General features: G+C 52.3%; 6 protein-coding genes across 6 annotated transcripts; 3 read left to right on the plus strand and 3 right to left on the minus strand.

Moving 5' to 3' along the window:
* Window positions 1–421: 421 nt before the first annotated feature.
* On the minus strand, window positions 422–6445 carry Z517_07654 (uncharacterized protein; the record flags this gene model as incomplete). Its single annotated transcript, XM_013426175.1, has 1 exon — window positions 422–6445. The coding sequence occupies one exon, from the start codon at window positions 6443–6445 to the stop codon at window positions 422–424; it is 6024 nt and encodes a 2007-aa protein (XP_013281629.1).
* Window positions 6446–7667: 1222 nt separating this feature from the next.
* On the minus strand, window positions 7668–8464 carry Z517_07655 (adenine phosphoribosyltransferase; the record flags this gene model as incomplete). The annotated part of the gene is made up of 3 exons (XM_013426176.1): window positions 7668–8156; window positions 8222–8307; window positions 8395–8464. 3 exons carry the CDS (start codon window positions 8462–8464, stop codon window positions 7668–7670), a joined length of 645 nt encoding a protein of 214 aa, XP_013281630.1.
* Window positions 8465–11298: 2834 nt separating this feature from the next.
* Window positions 11299–13656, plus strand: Z517_07656 (uncharacterized protein; the record flags this gene model as incomplete). The annotated part of the gene is made up of 1 exon (XM_013426177.1): window positions 11299–13656. The coding sequence occupies one exon, from the start codon at window positions 11299–11301 to the stop codon at window positions 13654–13656; it is 2358 nt and encodes a 785-aa protein (XP_013281631.1).
* A 67-nt stretch (window positions 13657–13723) lies between these two features.
* Z517_07657 (uncharacterized protein) lies at window positions 13724–15061 on the minus strand (the record flags this gene model as incomplete). Its single annotated transcript, XM_013426178.1, has 3 exons — window positions 13724–13905; window positions 13957–14789; window positions 14847–15061. The coding sequence occupies 3 exons, from the start codon at window positions 15059–15061 to the stop codon at window positions 13724–13726; spliced, it is 1230 nt and encodes a 409-aa protein (XP_013281632.1).
* An 813-nt stretch (window positions 15062–15874) lies between these two features.
* On the plus strand, window positions 15875–17539 carry Z517_07658 (uncharacterized protein; the record flags this gene model as incomplete). The annotated part of the gene is made up of 2 exons (XM_013426179.1): window positions 15875–16063; window positions 16115–17539. 2 exons carry the CDS (start codon window positions 15875–15877, stop codon window positions 17537–17539), a joined length of 1614 nt encoding a protein of 537 aa, XP_013281633.1.
* A 723-nt stretch (window positions 17540–18262) lies between these two features.
* On the plus strand, window positions 18263–20279 carry Z517_07659 (uncharacterized protein; the record flags this gene model as incomplete). The annotated part of the gene is made up of 3 exons (XM_013426180.1): window positions 18263–18346; window positions 18410–19999; window positions 20049–20279. 3 exons carry the CDS (start codon window positions 18263–18265, stop codon window positions 20277–20279), a joined length of 1905 nt encoding a protein of 634 aa, XP_013281634.1.
* Window positions 20280–22482: the final 2203 nt, after the last annotated feature.

A 22482-nucleotide genomic window follows, 5' to 3' on the forward strand; every position in this document is an offset into this window, starting at 1 on the left:
TTGGGCTGCGAACATGCGGGGGAAAAGAAGGATTAATGAGTTGGTCTGACGACGAGGCTGAAAGCCCCGTGGAGCCCTTGGCTCCTCGCTGGATTTGGCCCTGTCACGTGCTCGCTGAGAACTCCAAGTCGGCCTTGGCAGCCTTGTCACTGTCAATTATGTCATATACCCAGATATCCAGATCCAGATACCCGATATCCAGCAATGCCAGTTACCTAGGTACATGCGAGATCCGGAGTCTTGCTTGTACACATAATCTCTGACTCACAATGCCTGGCATACTGTTCATGGTCATACAACATTATCATTTCGGGTCGTCCTTGGTCACCAAACTTTTACTGTCCTTTATCCAATAGTACCATAAGTCACACACTATATCACAATTGACCAACACCCCTAGCGTCACCTGCCCAGATGTCATTTAGTAATCAACTCCATCGTACGCACTCCCGTCATACCTCCTCCGGATGCTTGGCGGATAGCTACGCATGCCCGCGCTCTGTTGCCCTTCACTGGGATGTAGCGAGCTGGAATCCTGATTCTGGTCGCCCTGGTATGTCGACGACCCAGATCTTCGGCTGTATGTCGAAGCAGCATATGTCAAAGCCTCCTGTGGCAGATCCTTGACCTCATAAGAATGGTCGCTCGCCTGTCGTACAGGCTGGGGTTTGACATTCGCCCCGTAGTTGGGGTATCGGGCTTGTTGGCTGGGAAGCAGTGCACGGCCACCTGTAGCAGTCGGACTGGCTGGCATGGGGGAGGTGACATTGTTGAACGCGGCGCTGGCGCCGGCCATTTGATCTCGTGCCGACACGGGATTTCTCGTCGCAGCCGACGACGAGGAGAAAGCGTGGGTGATAAAATCAAAGCTGGGCACTGACGCCGGAATCGAGTTTCGGAATGGATTACCTTGGTCTTCGTACGGACTGTCCTGCCCTTGCTCCACGGGTGTTTTCAATGCGCTCGGAATGGCTGACGTCGGCGTGGCAGTAGCCGTGTACGACGTGGGCGTGTTTTCGTTGCTACCGTGTATTGAGTATTCATTCGGGTTGACCACAGACAGCTTAGGTGGTCGTCCTTGTGAAAGGTCAAGTCGTGACCCTTGAGGAGTATAATCGTCAAGTTGCTGATCTGGGTCAGCATTTGGGTCGAAGAACTTTTCGTCCGTCAGGTAGGGATTGGATCTCTCGTCCATATCGTCGAAGTTGGTGCTTGGCATTTCAACTATCCCCTCCGGAAGAGTATAAGGCTTGTCGCTCAGCGACACTCCGGTCTGGTTGCCATCGGACGCAGCAGGATCATACAGTCCCGTTGGGTCAATCTGATAATGGTTCGGTGGCAACGTGAAGGGAAGCTCGGGCACGATGCTCGATCGGCTGGACACTCGATCCCCCTGGGCGTTTCCCCTGAACTCGGAGGCAATCGAAGCTCGTCGCTGGTCTTGCTGATTCACTGATAGCGTTTTACTCATCATACTAGGAGCTTTGCGCTCGCCGGGTGCTGTAGACATCTGCCCTTCTGGGCCCTCGCCGTCTCGAATGCCAAACTGGGCGATGGTACGCAATTTCCTCGTTACCCATGAGGCCAGAATCTTGCCTCTCTGCTTCTCCGACAATCGACTTCGGGGGAAATCGCCGTCACCAACAAATGCCACAATGTCGACAACGATTTGATGCTCGTGAAGAACGGCATTAACAATGACCGGGACAATAGATGCCAGGTATGATTTCCGGAAGACTTCCACCAAGACAACAACCATGCCCCCGGCCTGAAAGACCGCACACCCACCAGGAGTAATGTTCCGATGACACTTTTCAATAGTGCTCTCGATGTCGATCGGAAAATGATTAAGCCCATTGACTTCAAACGTCTCGCCGATGCTGCCCAACACGAACAATATTTGCATCTCCACAGGCTGCCCGCCCGGTCCAATAGGTCTGGTGACGTTGTGCAGAAATCCTAGATCCCCAGTTCGGACATAGGTTGCATTTGGATCCCCACCCAAGATACGTCCGTTGAACCTTTCTTCATCAAATACCTGCTTCGACATGTAGAATGACTTGGCGCAGGCTTCGGATTGAACCCAGATTTCGCCAAATTCTCCCACATGGCACAGTTGGCAAGTTTCGGGATTGACGACCGCAATGCGGGTAGACACGGGTACCATGCCCGAATCTTGAACGCATAGAGCGGTTGGATCAGTGTCAGGGTCAACCGGATAGATGAGCCCTCTTCTCAATGCGCGCACATCAAGCCAGAGCTCGATCGGCTCAATTGACATGTAGCTGCGAGACGCAATCATGGGGTTGAGCACATGAGCGTAGATCGTGTTGATGGCCGTCCTTTCGAGGCCTGTCTGCGCGAAATGTAGCCTCGCCTTCGAGAATAAGTCAAGACGAGGTCTCGATTCGGTCGTCACCATCAGATTCTTCAACTCATGCAGAGAAAACCCTTTGCCCACGACGTGCCCCATGGCGAAATCCAGCATTTGGCTGGTTGCATAAGTATCCTTGACTTTATACCGGGACAATGCCTGAAACAGGGAGCCAGGATTCTGCGCATAGTCCAGCGGCGAGATCAGATAAGTGGTGCTGCCATTGTATACGCCCATCAGAACGGTATGAAGGAACCCTATGCCGATCGTACTTCGCACGCACGCAAGCACCGGTTTGGAGCTTGTCATTTGACATGTCTCTTTCTGGACCTTGCACATGCCCAAAATGGTATCATGGCCGGGTTGAACAGAGACTCGACGCTGATCTGGAGTCCAATACGTCCAGATGATCACCGGATTCGTCGGAGATATCCAAGAACGATTTATCGTCAACCCGAGTTCTCGGCAGCCATGAGACTGCTTCGCCGGTTTCGCTGTATTATAGACGCTTGGAATATGCGTTTTCAGGTATTGCGCCGATTGTTTGAGGTGCTGTGAGACAATCTTCTGCTTGAACAGATGGTCGACATCTGTATTGCACAAGACGGCCTTGACACCCATATCCGCCACGATGTGAAGGAATGCTGGAGCATCTTCTGAAAGCCTGTTGGCGTCCAGAGGAGCAACAGGAATAGCGATGGCTCCTAAAACCATACACGCGTATATCGCAAAAACATAGTCTTCCGAGTGAGTGTACATCAAGATAAGATGATCGCTGGGCTTCACCTTAACCTTGTTCCGTAGGTACAAGGCGACGGCTGCCACCCTATGGTCAAATTTTTTCCATGTCAGGCCTTTACCTTCTTTTCCTCGCCCATCGATGGTACAGTACGCAAGTTCGTCGGCTTGTCGGGCCACCCGCCATTGCATCAGGTCGAAAATATTTGTGAAGTTACTGAGGGCCGTCGACGTTCTATCATCGATAACGACCTCGCGAGGATCGACGCCCGACCACTGGGTCTCCTGGCCGTACAGGAGTTCGTTTCTTGCGGCACTTGAATTGGCAGACCAGATGCCGCCATTGATGTCCTCCCCCACGGGAAGGTTTTTCACTGCCCGCTCGACACCGAATTTGACGTGGACACAAGGTAGTGCTCCATTGTCGAATTCTTTGCGACAGAGCATATTACCAATCTCTCGCCGCCCGTTCTTGGTTACGCGCGGTAGAATTCCAGGCGCTGTAATCAGGACGCAGTATACTCGCAGGTGATGCTCTTGATACAGTACGTCCATCGTTTTCTCGGCCAAAGAATCGAGCAATGCAATATCAAGCTGCTGTGGTGGGCCACCCGAGGATAATGGAGCCGTTGATGCCGAGGGCGATTCCAAAAGAACAATAGGAAGATGTTCATCGTTCACAAAACAGTCAAAAGCGGAGCAGTCGTGTATCTTTGGGACATTTCTCATGATGCTGAGGATCAGATGCTGGACAAAGAAATAGCGATGTTCCTGCACCGCCAGACCGTGTTCGACCCACTCAACCCGTTGTCGGAGTCGATCCTCATACAGTCCCAAGACGTAGATCTTGCCTTCTATGACACATCCGAGCAAGCCAGTGCGTAGAAACTCGGGGTCGATGGCGGTTGGCGTTGGATTACCTTCCTTAAAGCAGAAGGGTCGAGCATGAAAGATGGTTTCGGTATGCTTTGGCAGAGCCCAAAAGCCTCCCGAGAGAGACGGAGAGTCGACCCAAATCTCACCTATCGAGTTTGGTGCGCAGAGCAGGCCTGACTCGGGATCGACCACCGCAAGAGTGGCGTCAGGAATAGGATATCCAAAGGCTCCGCATCTAACGGCGTTTGGAAAGGAGCTGGCCTTGGTTCTCGCTTCGGCGCCCATAGCTAGCACTACGATGTCGTTCGTTTTCAGAGCTTCTTTTTCCAGCAGGACTTCTCCCAAGTCTTCCGTCGAGCGTTCTTTGGAAGGCTTGGTTCCGCCACCGATGAGGCTGCTGCCAAAGCTGGACTTTGTAATTGCGTTTTGTTCTTCCTTCTTCTCCTCCGCTTCGTGTTCACGGCCCATCTCGTGGTTTAGCGAGCAGCCCATGCGTTCCTCTCCTCCCAGCCAGTCTCTCATGCTGATCACCATTCCACCATGTTCAGGCAAGCAGAGCATGGGTGCCACAATCTCCCTCGCTCGGGGATTGCGGAGCGGCTTGAGCCAACGATCAGCGAGTAGTTCGTGGAACTCGACGTCAACAGTCAAGGTGTCGATCATACATAGCTTCACGCTTGAAAAGTTGGGTTCGAAGTTGCGCTTGAAGTTCCTCGTCGTCATCGGGTCGGCCTGGTAGTTGTACACGGCACGTTTCAATCCGGGATAATCTGCGACGAGCAACGTTGTTTTGTACTTTGTGATGAGGTTCGCATACAGGCCAGGTGTCTCGATGGTTCGTTGGTCAATATAGATCACGGTGTGTCCACCATAAATGTTCAACAAGACACCAAGGATCATCCCAATGCTCTGTCTCGGATCAAGGTAGCTGAGAATTGTTTCGCCATGTCTCGAGCCGGTAATTAAATGACCCTGTTTGTCGCGCAAAGAAGGATTGAAGGTATCGGCTTTGGTATTGCTTGTGGCCGACGTTATCATTGCACTGAGTGTCGCCATTTGGTGCATGATTGTCTTGTGACTCATCACGACGCCGCGGAGGTCGCCTGTAGGTGCCATAGAGAACTCAATATAGGCAAGATCCGGCACTACCAGGGGAGCTTCCTCTCCTTTCTTCTTAGGATGATAGCTGCCGAATTCGTTCGTCTTCCACCATTCCACTCCGCGCGGCCAGTTCAGCTTGGCGGCAGTGATGTCTCGCTGGAAATTCTTCAGGTTGGCTTCCGTAGTCAGAGCAAGGTGTGCTTGTGTGGATGTCAACACAACGTTTAATCTGGCATAGTTTTTGAGATCGTTGATCGGTACAGCCACCACACCAGCGATAAAGCAGCCGAGAAGTGCCACCGCAAACTCGATGATTTCGTTCTCGGTGTAGATCAGCGCGACTCGGTCCCCCTTATAAAGACTGCTTTTGTCGCGAATGACCTGGGCCACCTTTTCCGCCCGGCTACATAACTTCTCCCAAGTGATGGAGACGAGCTCTTTACCCTTTTGATCCAACACCCAGTAGGCCGCCTGTTTAGGATTTGTCTTTGCTCTGTGTCTGAGGACGGCGGCGATGTTCTCGAACCTGGACATCTCGATATGTGAATCGTGAGGGTCACAAATAGCGAACGGCACTTCGCGAGGTTCAAGAGGCATCTGGTGGATAGCCGCACCCCCGGCAAGCTCGCCAGCACCAAGAAATGGCGGCGCTACCTGAGCGGTGGGTGAAGTTACCTCACCCTGAGAATATCTGTGTACATTGCCTCCATAATTCTCTTGATGGTCTTCTCGTTGTTGGCCAGCAAAATCCGAGAAATAGCCCTGCTGCGAGTCCAGCATGGTTGAGTTGCGAGTGTCCATGCCGCCATAGTTCGGCTGGGTATCAGGATTAAAGGCGTAGTTCTGGCTCAGCAGCGTCTCCGTGCGGGACTGATCGTTGGCAGTCAGGAAGGTTTCGCGCCGGCCATCGAACGAGGAACCCGACATCGAACCCTGTTGTAGACTTCCCGTTTCCCTCTCTTGAAAGCGCTGAACCAGACTTTGGGGAGTAATGCTCCTCCTGGGCGCGTTATATTCGTCCCTGAGCACAGAGGCATGCCCGCTCATACTGGGATGGCCCTCGGTCATGGTCCCGTTTCTCGAGAGACTGCCCACCGGTCGACCGGTGAGGGCAGCAAGTGAGGCGGCTCTGGAATCTTCATTAGAGGCAGGATGATCGCTGTCGTCAGGGGAGTGTACGCGAAGTCCTCGTGACTGGGATTGAGTTTGCGATTGTACGCCCGGTGGGGGAGAACTGATGTACTGCGAAAGAATAAGGGTCCGTCTCTTTTCATAGCCTTTGCGGGTGATGTCTCCTTCCTCCAGCTCTTCGTCGAGCTTGCGCAGGGCATCTTCCAATGCAGGGATGCCCGACATATCTGCAACCCTTCATGTATTGGCCGGTCCCTGAGATTTTGGCGCGAAAAGACGAGGAACCAGACGGGGTCTGGAAACAGACCGAGGCGTTGGATGCTGAAGGCAGTGTCGCAGGAACCGTTTGAAAAGAAAAATGACAGACTAAGCGAGCGACAACAGAAGCATGCAAAGGCCGGGGAACCCAGGGATAACAACAATGAGGTTGAGGATTGAGCGCCAGAAGCGCAACGCAGTCTCAGACGATTCCGAAACATGGCCCTCGTAGTGTGTGGTTGGTGGTTGCAGGTGCCGCATGTGGGGATCGAGATTGAGCATCTGGTGGGCATCGAGTCGCACGCTCCAGCTCCAACGATCGAAGATGGTCCCGCCGTTTGCTGGGGCACCATCCCGTCAACTGTGAAGGGCAATTACTACACTACTGTTAACCCCCCCCCCCCCCCTTACATGCCTCTAGATACCTAGGAAGCTAGGTTGGGCGGATAGAGCAATGCTTAGACAGAGTATATACCAACCTAGACCGCTAAACTAGCATAAATCCGTGAAGAAGAAGGGAACGGCTTCCGAACCTGATGTTTCAACTGCTTACATGTTTATTGATATCATTGAAGATGCTTTTGGGATCTATCTTCTAGCGATTCTGCCATAACGCCCTGACAGAGAGAAAGCACCAAACTTCGTATCGTGAACTTGCGTCAACGATGCGCCTCTCACCGCTTCGCGACGCGAAAGAGACTCGAGGTCTCTCAAAACGGTGTTCTTCACTCGTATCTCCCTGGAGTAATTGATATCTTATCACCTCGTGCTGAGCACTTCCCAGAACAACCTTCACCTCGGAACACTGTCCGACACAAGGCAAATTTACCGTTGACTTATCACTTGAACAAGGATCGAAGCATCATCGCATAGAGCCTCGATTCGACCGGATTGTAGATATTAAGGTCGGTTGGTAAGCATTTCATCAGTAACGTATTTGAATCTTCCAACGAAAACGCCGGAAACAAAGAATTTTGGCTCTCGCTCGGGCGCAAACCGAGGAGAATTATTTGCTCGTTTGACATATGAGTGTACTGCCGAGCCAGGGGACATCGGACAACACATAGGGAATACTGGAGTAGTGTATAGTCGAATTGGATCCGAGAAGGCTGTTGAGGAATCGTCTGTCGACCTGGCCAAAACGGCCGTCTCGAGTCGTGACATGCTTCATGGTCAAATCGCTCTCTGGTCAGTCTTCTTGACTCTCGAGGAGTGTGAAAACCGGAGCATTGAGCTTGTCTCGACCGTTGAGGAAGGTGAGTTCAATAATGAAGATATATCCGAGCAGCTGTCCTCCACATTTCTCAACCAGTGTCCCTGCTGCAGCTGCCGAACCACCTGTGGCGATCAGATCGTCAACCACAAGGACTTTCTGGCCAGGTTGAATGGCGGAAGTCTGCATGGCAAAGGTGTCGGTGCCATATTCCTTCTGATACTCTGCTGTTTCGATCTCGCCCGGGAGTTTGCCTGCTTTTCTGACAGGAACAAACCCGGCTCCGAATCGTAAGGCTAATGTCGGTCCGATGAGGAAACCCCTCGCGTCGAGACCGACAATCACATCAGGAATATTGTGTGGACCGAGTGATTCGGCAATCTGCAGCTCGAATGCTCGAATCAAGTCCTCATGGAGAGTATGAGAGGCGAAGAGTGGGAGGATGTCTTCGAAGAGGATGCCTTTCTGCACCAACCCACTTAGCAACAATACTTTCAGAAGCAATGGGGTGATGTGAAGTCCTTTCTTACCTTTGGAAAGTCGGGATACGTCTTGAGGCCCGCCTTGATACGCGTTTTCAATTCCGACAACGTTTGAGAACGGGTGAGTTGGGAGGCTAGTCATGGATTAGCAAGGCTGAAACGAAATATTTCCCCCTTCCGCTACTTTTCACTTTTAGTCGGAGACTTGAGGGACAACATACTGGAGGCGGTGGCATTGGGCTCTGGTCGCGCGGTGCCATGACTGCAATCAGTGTCTGCAGAAAGGGTCATGCTGAGAAGAAAGACAGTCAGAGAGAAGGCGGGATGATAGGATAAATATGGGTACGAGCGAGCGAGGAAAAAAAAAAGATGACAACAAAGAGCCGTGGCACCAGAACGAGGGCGCAGGACGAATCAGTTGCGCATGCAAGGGCCGTCCACCGTTCGAGAGGGATCTGGTGGGAATTCCAGGTGTAGCTGGCGGCGCTATTCCACAGTCGCCTGTGGCCTCCGAGCGTATCCAGCACTAGCAAGTAGGGTAGGGAGCAAGTAGGGAGCAAGCAGACGGGTTCAACAAACAAGCCAGCTTAGTGACAGGCCTGGCTGTCGGTTGCATGTGGTGTTATGTTACAAAGAGCAGTCAGCCTGCGCGGCCGGAACTGACGTGATTGCAGCCGACAAACCCTCGCTTTGGCTTGCTTAGGCCCAGCAGCTCCAGCAGGTGTAGGGCCCAGTAACAGGCCGTTAAGCCAGGCGACTTTTTTTTGTTTTCTGTCTCTCCTTCTCTTCTGCACAGCGGTGTGTCCACAAGCGATCCACTCGGGATCCCTCACCAAGGTTCAACCAACAGAGGCGAGCTTGACTAAACACGGCCGTGGCATGTGTACTGCCGTGATTTGCAGGTGCTGCTAGGTACCCGATCCGAGAGAAAGGAGAATGGGGATAGGTTCTCAGGGTCCTCCATTCCAGGCTTGGAGTATCCCGATCGAGGACGCTAGAACCCGTGGGTGAGAGGGAGTGGGATGGTCTGGAAGATAACGTTTGAGGGATAATCCACGATAACCCTACTGGAGTCGGAGTAGGCAGGCGGGCGATGGGGAGGCTGATAACTCGACGTGTCCTAGGAGGGGCTGAGGAAGCGTGGGCTGTTCGAGTCTCTTTTGGAAGCAAACCCTACAGTATGGTGGGGTGGATGTTGAGCTCTCAAAGGGGGAAGAGGGGAAGAGGAAGGCCTCATCATCCTCCCGTCACCACCATCCTCTAGAAATCTTAACCTGCAATAATGAAAGAAAAAAGGACCCCGGTTCCGCCATGGCATGCCACGCCGGTGACATGGGACAGCCCTGTAGATTCATTCCTATCAATCTATCACTCTACCCACCTTCTCGCAGGCTCTCTTCGAACCTTTCTTTACCCGGCATCCCGTCTGCGACAGTGGGGACTTCCGAGCCTCTTGTGGCGTTGGCTTGTGCTGCATTTGTCCATATTGTGTACCCAGAGAACCCTTTGCTGAAAGTCTAGCAGCAAAGAGCGGAAATGCAAGAGATCCTGTCATTGCTTCTCTGTCTTGGATTCGTGGGCCGTCTCCGCCAGTCAACCCGTAGTCTCAATGTGCTCAGACGGAGCAACGATACGAACGGGCGAAGCGCAATAGCCGTGAGCCATTTCCCCTCCATCATTGATCTTTCCCCCATGTGTCTTTGAGCAGGGGAGTCGGCGAATCTTTTCGATCACCTCAGCTGGACCCGCCTGGACGCATCGAGTGTGGCTCTTGCGGCTCGCCAGTGTCAAAAGAGGCTGGGCTTCTCCAACTCGGCCTCTTCAGAGAGATGTGTTCTAGACGTCGTGAAGATCCAGCCTTAGCGATCATTCATGGTGAAATTCGTGATCTGCAGTCTGTGTAGGCGACACTCGCAAGGCTAAATTCTAGATGTCCTCAGCGCGACCGTGCCGGCCCGATTTTCAAGCAAACTGCATCCACAATGCCACCGGGTCAATGTGACTTCTCGATGCGTTCAAAGAAGCGGTGACAATGGCAGTCTTGGTGAACAGGGATGCCATCATGAAGCTACTGCAAGCCACCTTTCCAGAACTCCAAACCCTGGATCCCTGGATCCCGTTACACGACAGACAGTCCTTCAGACTTCCGGAGGCAACCGTGCATGTCCACGTACTCGTGGGCTGAATAATACTTGTATATATATGGGACTGACTGCCGACTCCATCAGGGCTTGACTTTCGCCATGTTTCAGGTTAATGTGGACTGATACATCAGACGTATTTGATGTCTCCATAGCGATGGTGTATGTACTCGTATAGGCTCACGAAAATCGATAGGAATCCGTGGGAATATTCGGAGCCCGAGTCCGCGCAATGTACTGGGTACAACTGCCAAATGGACGGCTGTTTGCACCAGGAGAAACATGTCAAATAGGGCTCTGACTGGACAGCAACAGCTGTCATTTCTGCTCGTCTTGCATCATCTTTCCGCTTCCCAGGCCTTACACCCCAACACAAACTTGCGGTGGGAAAGGGACAGATGTCCTCGAACTCTGCTAAAGGTTTCTCCAAGGCTTTGTAGCAAGCATAGACTCACATGTGAATGGAGATTTGGATTTGAGACTTGCTCACCTCTAAAGTCAGGCCCGCCCCGTATGGACCCAACGATCTTGTCATCATTACGAGGGCGTTGAACGACCGACGGCCCTCGGTATCTCTAATGCTCCCAGATCATAAAATACAATAGGATATGGACGGAAACCGCAAACCGTCTCTCTGGTCGACTAGGTCCTTGCGGCCAGTACAACGTAGGTTTCTCTGCTGCTATACATGGGATGTGCCTCAAAACATCTCGTATGCACTGAAGGCAGTTGACCGGGCATGCATTTTTATGTATCGATTCGAACCCTCTGAAAACACCGGTAGAATATGTAGAGTGGATGGACGAGCTGATTTAGGTAGTTGGTGGTTTGTCAGGGAAATGGTGAGGCTGGTGGCTGGTGCTGGTTTCCTTCACCGCCTTGGGAGATTCTGCCAGTCATTCACCAAAAAAAAAGTTGCAGTCAAAACTTCGCCGTGCAGGTCATTTCGTCGACCGCAGCCACAGTCTCCAAACCTACCCTACAATGACCCGTGCTATAGACGAGGACGAATTCGTCCTCACAATCTCTGATAACGAGGAGCTGCCTGCTAGTGAGCCTGATACAGATGACTCGGATGCGGTAGAGCCCCGCACGAGTACCAAGCGGAAACGGGAGGAAAAGAACCATACCCGCAAGAACAAGAAGCAGAAGGTCAAAGGGGGAGTTCAAGACGATGATCACAATGTGTCAAGCGACAATCCGGAAAGCGACGAAGAAACAGGTGTCCAAGATGGTGCCCTCGACCCCGATTTCGAGTTTGATATCGGAGCGAATCATGTGCAGGACCTCGAAGAATTCGACGGATGGGGCGAGGATAACATAACCACAAAAGAACGAGAGCAAAAGAAGAAAGGTGTCGATATTGACGCCATCATTGCTCGTCGCGCACAGAAGAAGACAACATCCATCGCGTCTAAGAAAGTAAAAGAGACTCCAGAAGAGCCAGATGAGGAACAAGGGAGTGACAAGGACGACGTCGATATCCCGGATTTTGAAGACGATGAACTTCTTGCTCCAGATACTTTCGGTGCAGATGCTCAATCTGAAGACGAGGAAGTGGATGAAGAAGAGGAGGAGGAGGATGGCGACAGTGCTTCCGATAGCGACTCCGTGGCGTCTCCCATTGCCCACCCCGACGATGATTTGGCCTCTGATCAGTCCGATGCTGAGTCGCAGACGTCTGTCTCGGACGACCCTGACGAAAAGGCCAAACGCGCTGCGTTCTTTGCTCCCGAGAACAAGCACCCCGATATCAAGTCCGCATCCTCGTTCCAGCAGTTCTCCCTATCAAGGCCTATCCTTCGGGGCTTAGCCGCGCTCTCATTCACCACCCCAACACCCATCCAAGTCCGAGCCATTCCTGTTGCCCTTCAAGGTTTGGATGTCGTTGGGTCTGCCGTGACGGGCTCGGGCAAGACTGCAGCTTTCCTCCTCCCTATCCTTGAGCGCTTACTGTACCGGCCTAGAAAAGTGCCTACAACACGAGTCGCCATCCTCATGCCAACCCGCGAACTTGCAGTCCAATGCTACAGTGTCGCCACCGCTCTAGCTCGCTTCACAGACATCACCTTCGCCCAAGTCGTAGGTGGCTTCTCCCTGCGCGAACAAGAAACGATTCTGAAAAAGCGGCCCGACGTCGTCATCGCCACGCCAGGTAGATTTATCGACCACATGCGCAACTCGGCGAGCTTCAACGTCGAGAGCATCGAAATCCTCGTGCTGGACGAAGCCGATCGGATGCTCGAAACCGGATTTGAGGACGAGCTGAACGAGATTCTACGGACCATCCCCAAAGGAAGGCAGACGATGCTTTTCTCCGCTACCATGACCGACAGTGTGGACAAGCTAGTAAGAGTCGGTATGAATCGCCCCATCCGTTTGTCTGTAGACGCAAAGAAGTCCACGACAGCAGGGCTCGTCCAAGAATTCGTCCGCTTGCGCCAAGGACGAGAGGGTTTACGCCTTGCTACCCTGTGCGTGCTGTGCCAGAACTTCTTCACCGAGCGCACCATAGTCTTCTTTCGTCAAAAGAAAGAAGCCCATCGTGTGCGAGTCGTCTTTGGTTTACTGGGCCTAAAGGCTGGCGAACTACATGGAAGCATGACGCAAGAACAACGCATCAGCGCAGTCAATGCGTTCCGAGACGGCAAGACAACACACCTCCTCGCCACGGATCTCGCTAGTCGAGGTCTGGACATCAAAAACGTCATGACTGTTATCAACTACGAAGCACCACAGACTCATGAGATCTATCTACATCGCGTGGGTCGTACGGCAAGAGCAGGCCGCTCGGGGTGTGCTTGTACAATCGCCGCAGAACCTGATCGGAAGGTCGTCAAGGCTGCGGTGAAGAGCGCCCGACAACAAGGCGCGAAAGTTGTGTCCCGTGTCATGGATATTCAAGAGGTCGACGCTATGCATCAGCGACTCGACGACCTAGACTCGGAGATCGAAGAGATACTAAAAGAAGAGAAAGAGCAAAAACAAATTGCCGCTACCGAAGCCGAGATTAAGCGTGGAGAGAACCTCATCAAGCACGAGTCCGAAATCATGGCTCGGCCAAAGCGGACCTGGTTCGAAACTGAGAAAGAGAAGCGCGATGCCAAGAACAAGGGGCGGATGGAATTGAACGGCCCAGACGGGGTGGGAGTCGTGAAAGTGCGGACAGAGAAGAAAAGGTTGAGCAATAAAGACAAAAAGCGCCTCGACGATGCGCGTGAGAGAAAAGAGGGAAAGATGTGGAGGAAGGGAAAGGGCAGCGAGGAGGCGGTGAAGCGGATGATCAAGGACAAGGGGAAGAAGAATAAGAATGGTGGAAAGGCGAAGGGGAGGAAGAGGTAAAGATTGTCGGGTGTATATATTCCTCTTGGTCGGTCTACGCCTATGGAGATATGTTCCTTTGGTCAACTCATTTGATGCCAGCTGGTTTCAACTTGCCCTGCTTGATCAGGTCGTCTACTTTCGGGGGCAAGACGAGTCCGGTGCGATCATTCCTCCTGTAAAAGTCCGCCACGATCTGAGCGGTTTTGGTCGGTTGGTCTTCTTGTATGAAATGACCAGCCTCCGGAAAGACTTGAAGTTGGTATTTCCCTATGCACATTCAGCTGAAGAAGAAAATGCATTGACTCCAGTATGGCCTACCTTGCATCTGCCCGATCATAAGCTCCTTATCAAGACGGTCCGTCCCTGCCAGGAGGAGCAACTTGCCACCCCGAGACTCCAGAAACTTCTTCGACAAGCCGACAAACCAGTCTTCCCAGAATGGTTTGGTGGCAGCCAAATCGGTGCGCCAGAACCATGTGTCTTTGGTTGTTTTGGATTCATGTAGCAGTGATGGAACAGAGACTCGCGCCGAAGTGGTGTTTCGGATCGTCCTAGATTTCGTGTGCCACTCAATGCCCGAAGCGAGAGAAGGAAAGGATTTGGGTCTCGTGGAGAGGTAGGTATCCATGCTCTTGAGAGCGTCCATGGCTGAACCCTCGACCACATCGAGCACGCCGTATGCTAATAATGCGTTGCCGAGAAGTCTCTCGTAGGCCACTTCGGTCACAACAGCACCTCCTAGACTGTGTCCGATCAAGACGATATCTGGCAAGGTTGACCACTTCATATATGCTTTGACAGCATTGACGACGAAGGCCACATCCTCCGCTAAAGTGGTCAGGCTGAGGTCTTGAGACGGTGGTGAGCCACCAGATGAAGTCGTCGTGGTGGTCTGCCCATGTCCTCGTGCGTCTAGTGAGAGAACACCAGCACTGGGGAGGATCTTTAGCAACTCTATAGTGAAGACAGCAAATGACAAGCCTGACGAGCCCGCCCCATGATGCGTGACGATGAGCGGACCCGAAGCGGTGGGAGGGGTTAGATAGACGTGGTGGTGGATTGTCTCGGATGGTGTTTTCTGGTCGAAAGCGAGGTCTTGGGCAAAGAAATCATCCCATGGAAGAGGTGCGGTACGGGATTTCTGGACGGAACTATCACGTATGTGAGCCGCCGTCTTAGTCTGGACAGAGTTGTGTCCCTCATGTTACCTTCTGGGCTTCTCGAATAGGTTCCGGCTGGGCGACGGGACGATAGTGCCTGTAGACGACGTTGAAGAGGCCGAGGAAGAAGAATCATTCGGAGACCCTGGTCTCAAAGCGGTCAAATCGTCGTCTTCTTCATCTTGCTCGTCTGCAACGGCCGGGGGCTCTGGAGGGAGATGAGACAAGCGTGCTCGTGCAAAAGATTTCTGCAGATCACTCATAACGAAATGTCGATAATCGAGACAAGGCTGTCAATTGGGTTCAAGGGTTCGAGAGGACATCGATGAATAAGGTGTGGCTCATGCGAGTGGTTCTGACTAAACGGTGGGATGGCGAGTGAGCAGAGGGTGTGTGGCGGTGTCTTGTGATCTGCTGTGGAGGATGAGCGGGAATGAGTGCTGTTGGCCGGGCGCAGTTGCGGGAGAAACTTAAGACAGTAGCAGAGCAGCGTAGAACGATAAAGACAGGGCCATGCCGGTCAATTTGTTTCCTAGAGCGCAGCCGTTGACGCATGTGCTGCTCTGATGCACCTCAGTCTCCTTCCAGCCTACCCGCTGTCATCCCGTCGACATCAATTCTTCGCATTGTAGCTCTGGTATCAAGAGGACGGGGGGTCCAGCAACCAAATATGACGAATCACTTGCGGCAACAATTGGCCCAGAAGCGAAAGATCAAGCCGCCGATCATCCATCCACCTTAGGACCCATTGCTGTGTACGAGGTACCGAATCCCGTAATGGGGTTTTGGATGCTTTTCCATGACGTCGTGAGAATCGCTTTTTGCAGGTGACACCACCACATACACTGGCTCTCAAGCTTCAAGCCCAGCTGTTTTATTTTGTTTTTTCTCACTAATGTTCTTTTCCTCATCGTTCGATCCTAATACCTCTTTCTTCCACCGCCTTCATTCACCTCAGAGATTCGATGGAAACCTGCCTGATCACATCTAACAAATATTCACGTCTTGTGATCCTTACCTAGAGCCTTGCCAATTCCGACCCTCCGTATACCTTGAACTGGTCTAGATTGGTCACCATGGTTTCTCTGTGGGGGAATAGCAAGAAGGATAATGACCACGCACCTCAAGAGGAGGAAGAAGACAGCGCCGCAGCCACCACATCCCATCATCATCCCAGCGGCCCCTCAGAAGAAGCCAATGAAAGAACACGGCTATTGCCTCGCCGTGATCGAGGTCCCGGCTTTCTCAGTCCTGATGATCCTGCTGTAGGTCTTCACAAACGACCCGACACATCAGCAAGCTAATCGTCCTCCTAGGTAACACCTTACAACCTCTTCTCGGTCAGAGCTCTACGATGGCTCGAAGTTTTCTTCTTGATGATCACCTGTCTATGGTGGACCTTACTTTTCATCTCCATCTTTGTCAGCCCGCCGCGTTTCAATTCGAGAGGCTCGGGCTTCTTCGACGTCGCCTGGACCACCCTCACTATCGGCAATATCCTGACGGCTCTCCTCTTCTTTGCCACTCCATCGACTGCTATGAGCGTTTTGAGCATGGCAATCTCTGTCATTCTGCTGATAGACATGATCATTATCCTCGCAGTACCTCGCATCAGGCTGGAAGAAGGCTGGATCGGAGTCGCTTCGGTAATCTGGGCAGCCTTAATTGGCCTATACAATGTTGTCACAAATAGGACGGTCCAATGGGGAAAGGCAGAAGAAGAAGTGCGTCTTACAGGTCGTCAAGAGACCCGTCGTTCTCTTCGAGAATGGTGTGCTGTACTGACTGCCACCGTCCTTATGGCCCTGTACGTGGTTATTGTTGTCTTGCTTACGGCTGTCCTGGTATTGCGCTCGAGGGACGCTACACTAGTGCCTCCTGGCAAGCGGTACTTGGTGGATGGTGACAAATACGCCGTCCATCTCGCTTGCGTTGGCAACCAGACCTTTGACGCAGATGGCAACGCGAAACCTACCGTCTTACTTGAGGGAGGATATATGCCTGTGGAAGACAGCTTCGAAGGATGGGTTTACGATGCATGGACGAACGGTACCATTGACCGATACTGCTACTGGGATCGACCTGGGATTGCATGGTCTGACAACGCGCCGTCTCCACACTCGGCTGGCATGTCTGCAGATGCAATTTCTGAAGCGCTGGCCATTGCAGGTGAGGAAGGCCCATGGATCTTGGTATCTGCTGGCATCGGTAGTGTCTACAGCAGAGTCTTCTCTGCTAGACATCCGCGTGATATCAGGGGGATGATGTTCATCGATGGTCTTCATGAAGACCTTCTTTATAAAGTCGGCGCACCTGGTCGTGGGTTTATCCTGTGGGGACGTGGAATCATTTCTCCGCTCGGACTCGATCGCTTGGCCGGGGCTTTGTTCAAGGGCCGTACTAAAGAGGATCGTGTGTATGGCAAGTCCTCCTACCAGGGTGGCAAGTTTATCAAGAACAAGCTGCAAGAAAACCTGGTTGCGGACTCGTTGACCAAGAACGAGGTTGTCAGCGCTCGCAATATCCAGGATCGTGGCGTTCCTCTTGTCGTCGTCACTTCTGGGGTTCACCTGAAAAGGGATACGGATTGGGAACGAAAGCAAGAGGATTTGACAAAAGTGACAGACAAGTTGGTAGCATGGGAGATTGTGAAAGGTGCACCGTCAGAAGAAGTTTGGAGAGCAGACGAAGGACGAAAGATTCTGGAAAAGCGGCTGGGAGAATTGTACAAGGATGCATAATGAGTGTGGGGATTCTTCCATTTGGCGTGGACGATGCTTCGAGCTTGGGCATGTTGATACTAGCAGCGTTACCGGTATGTCAGGGAGCACATGTATGATGGAGTTTGATTGAATTACTAGCATACGATATCCTCTGGATTGTCTCGATGAGCACGGGTCTGTACATGTCCTTCTAATGAATGTTGACGTATCAAAGCGCGAGAAAATGTCTGTTTTGATCATTGTAATTGGCAATAGAAACGAAAATGGCAGAAACCGAAGGAATTATTACTTTGGACGTACTATACCAAGTAGATTCGTAATGCAGCCTTGCGAGTATTTGACCAGTGTTGGGAGTGGTATTGCGCCACTACAGCCACCACAGCCACAGCCCCTGCATGACGTAAGATTTGGAGCCTGGCCACAAAGCGTTTTCGGAGAAGTTGTCACTGGTTGTCCGTGATCATCTCGCATGAGGACTGAGCCAACCATCAACTTCACCATCGAGAGCCTCGCTACCATCAGGTATACGAATTCTTCGAGGCTACTTCGACCTTTTGCGTTTGTTTTCTTTGTTGTCCTTTATTTCACCTCACCTCATACTTGTCCTCACTCACGCTGGGGTTGTTCTCTGTCCCTCATTTATCTCCCACGGGACTTTGATCATCTGCTCTCTGCCCTACATCCGCTAGACTTGACTCGCCCTCCCTCTGTCCTCGCGCGGACGCCCCGCACCCTTCAACCATGTTGCTACGATTCGAGTCGAAATGGGGCCAGTTCCGACTGAACGTCGAGCCTACCGAACATTTCTCATCCCTGACTTCCCAGGTAACTCCAATCCCGTGTGCCTGAGGGAAACCTTGAATTCGCTAATATGATGGGCGTTTCCAGATCCTTGACCACCTTCCCCCGAATACCGACGCCTCTTCAATAGTCCTTAGCAACAAGCCCGTCAGCTCGAAACCGGACCCAAGTCGAGAGCGACGTCTCGTCGACCTCCCCGGGGTAGAACTGCGCCAGGTTGGACTCAAACATGGAGATAAGTTGTATATTGGGTTTTCTGAACATGACACCATACCCAACGGTCACACCAACGGTGATGTCGCATCTGCCCCTCGACGCTTGAACGGCACCATCGCATTACCAGAGCCTGCCGCTCCTGTAACCGCTCCGACAATTACCTCTCCGACACTTGTTAAAAATCCATGGGAAGTTGTGCAACAATCTGCCTTGGACGACAGGTTAGACAAGCTGGATGGAAAGATTTCAAGACCCAGAGACCTTAAGATGTGTCGACATGGGCCCAAAGGCATGTGTGATTATTGCCAGCCTCTAGAACCCTACGACAAGAAATACCTCGACGAGAAGAAAATAAAGCATCTATCGTTCCACAGCTATCTGCGCAAAATCAACTCCGCCACGAACAAGCCCGAATTGAAGAGCTCGTACATGCCCCCGCTTTCTGAACCTTACTATCGAGTGAAGAAGGACTGCCCGTCTGGCCATCCTCCCTGGCCCGAAGGAATATGTACGAAATGTCAACCGAGCGCTATCACATTACAGCCACAAGAATTTCGAATGGTGGACCATGTTGAATTTTCCTCGGCAGATATGGTGGACAAACTGATCGATTTCTGGAGAAAATCAGGCGCTCAACGGCTGGGATTTTTGTATGGTCGATACGAAGAATACACAGAAGTCCCCTTGGGTGTGAAGGCTGTGGTTGAAGCCATCTACGAACCACCTCAAATGTGCGAAGTTGACGGGCTCACACTGCTCGAATGGCCGAATGAAAAGGATGTCGATGACGTTGCCCGCCTTTGTGGACTCGAACGGGTGGGAGTCATTTTCACCGATCTACTGGCCCCTGAAGAAGGAGAGGGTCAAGCTGTTTGCAAGCGACACATCGACTCGTATTTTCTTTCATCTCTGGAGATTGCCTTTGCGGCTCGGCTCCAATCTCAATATCCAAAGCCTTCGAAATGGAGCGAGACGGGCCGGTTCGGTTCAAATTTCGTAACATGCGTTGTCACCGGAGACGAGGACGAAAGTATCACGATCCGAGCTTACCAGGCATCAAATGCCGCTGTCGAGATGGTTCGCGCAGACATTGTGGAACCTTCGGCAGATCCCTCGGTGATGTTGGTCCAGTCCGAAGACGATCAAAGCCCGAACGGGAGAACTCGATACATACCTGAAGTTTTCTACCGTCGTTTCAATGAGTATGGTGCAAATGTGCAAGAGAATGCTAAGCCCAGCTTCCCCGTGGAATATTTGTTGGTGTCCTTGACAGCGGGAATGCCCATCAAGCCGAACCCTCTGTTCAAGAACGGCAAGTTTCCAGTTGAGAATCGGGAAGCTGTGGCCGAGGGCCAGGATCCTGCGGACGTGGCTAAACAACTGCGCTCGTCACAATCGATCGACGCAGTTTCCGACTTCCACCTCTTGTGCTTTTTGCACGGTATGGGTGTATTCAGCAAGGTAAGTTGACTCTCTTGGAGATGAGACATGTATTTGACCGTCATTATAGGAAGAAGAACAGATTCTATGCCGAGTGGCAACCACGCATGACCAGGTGGACGCGATCCATTTGACGGAATCACCAGGATGGGGGACCTTGTTGGCGATACTCGAAACATATGGTGAGCGGCCCTTGAAGCGTCCGTGGCGTTTGCAGACAGAGGATGAATCTTTCGACCCTGGCAGCCCGTCAGAAAGTCTGGCTAAGCGATTCAAACAGGCGGCTAGTCTTGACCACTGAGGACCGGAATTGAGATCCCGAGGCCGACGAAAACATCAGAGTCCGATTATGTCACAATTCCAGCAGCATTAGCAGTTTTTTGCATAGCAGAAGGCGGGGCGGCGTGTCCAGGTATCAGTCTCTGACGCTTACGGTGGGAGCTGCATGGGATGGTGGTTGGATTTGTACAACTAAACCGATATGCCCGATAGCTAGTGGACGATGTGAATGACAAAAAGAGTACGGGTACCGGTGGAGAAACATGTCAATCTGAAAGAAGCCACTACCAAAGGAGATGATGCCCGTTTGGATCAACATGCAGAATTCAAGGGTACGCGCGGATGGGCCACCAGGGCTAGAGGGTGATGGGCCCCTGTGTGCTGATCGACAGAGGTCGAGTTAATAATGATCGACACAGGCAAGGCCCGGACGAGGTGAACAGACACATTTCCCGGGAGCATTTCTCCAGTGGGAGCAGCGTGCTAGGCTTGTATTCCCTGGATATCATAAGTCAGCTGCGCCCATCAATTGAATGCTCTGAGGGGGAGTTGTCGTGAATGAGTATCCACCGTCGATGAGTCTTTTTTTTAACCTCGTGCCTCGTAACCGCCAGTGACGTGTACTTGTTGAAATGATGGAGGGATGACGAAGTGATGATGGCCAAGAGTAAAACAGTGATCATCTGCCTTGTTCTGCTTTGCTGGAGAGAGGGAATTGTGGTACGACAAATGGTGGGCGGTTTCTAGAAGGCTGATGGAAGCCTGACACGGTCAATGAAAGAGGGGTGCCTGGATGAGGGAGGCAGGGAGGTCATGACTGCGCAATGGTTCCCAGCCACACCAGCTGAAGAATGAGAAAGACGGTCAAGGCAGCTAAGAAAAGGTAAGCTCAATGGTGGGGATGATGAGAAGAAACTGGATACCTTCTGTGCATACCAGGTAAGTAGGCTGACATAGCTGGCAGCATATTTGTATGGTCAATTATGGTATAGGCACCCAAGTAGGCACCTTAGGACGTCCCGGAGGCACCCACGATAGACGGGAGGAGCACAGGTCACTTGCCCCTAAGGATGGATGGCACCCAGATGGGATGGGATGGGATGGGATGGGATGGGACGATGAGCAAGGGAGGGAAACAAGTCGTAGTGGACCTTGGAGGAGGGTGAGCATTGGTGACTGGCGCACTTGGTCACTGGAGGACCCCTAACTCTACTTAGAAGGGCCTGCCGTTTTGTCTATCGCCCGCTAACCTATTGGCCCTCAACTGCACCCCCCAGCATGCCCACCTCAGGCCCTAATTGGCTCTCGTGGGCATGCATTGGCCTGCTCCGCACTTCGATTGCACCTTCGCTCGCGCTTCTCTTCGGCTTCCCTTGCGCTTCCTTTTTCCTTCCATAGCAGATCCACCCCCATTGTCAGACCCAATTGCGTCTTGTGCTTTGTGCCACCAGGCCAACTAATCCTTGGGGAGGGTTCGCCCTAAGCCTGTGAGGGCTCGGCCTCTCGATTTCGCTCTCTGTCGCCCCCAGCGAAGCCAACTCGCAAGTGTCTACCACTACTACTACACTTATCCACTGCTGCTACCACTTGCCCTGACCTCCTGCGACCAGAACCAAGCTCGAATCCCTCCCTCTCCCATTTGCCTGCACAAACCCTCACTGCTTCTAGTCCTCTGTTCCTCAATTCTTCGATCGGATCTCCGCCAGGTCAACTTTCACCATCTCATCGGAGAGCTGTCTGTGTTTCGCCTGTCTGCAGCTTCAGTCACTTTCCCCGGCGGCGTCTGCGACTACCCGAAGACTCGAAAAACTTGACAGCTGCGACCTGCCACCCACTCGCAGCTTGCCTTACCATCCTCCCATCCACACTCCCCGATTCTCGACGGCATCGAATCAGCGCAGCCTGAGTGTGTATGACTCGTCTCATATCGGCCCTGGTAACCTCGTCGAGCTCCTGAGCCAAAGTTTGTCTCTTTCCGCCTGACCGCAAGTGAGGAGAGTACTTTTACTCTCCCACTCATTCGAGGACCACCCGTCTTCTCGCGCGCAATGGGCCTACAATAAGCGTACATCGTCCTCGAGTTGTTTGTCAGATTTATTGTAAATTTGTCTGGAGTTTCATAACGTCACCGGAGGAGGAAAGGGCAAAATCGAGGTCTCACAAATCGTCCCGACGGCCGTTTGATCGCATTATGGGCCCGTAAACCCTCTTGAAGCGACGGTCTC

The sequence above is a fragment of the Fonsecaea pedrosoi genome, assembly GCF_000835455.1.
Source record: "Fonsecaea pedrosoi CBS 271.37 unplaced genomic scaffold supercont1.5, whole genome shotgun sequence".
NCBI lineage: Eukaryota > Fungi > Ascomycota > Eurotiomycetes > Chaetothyriales > Herpotrichiellaceae > Fonsecaea > Fonsecaea pedrosoi.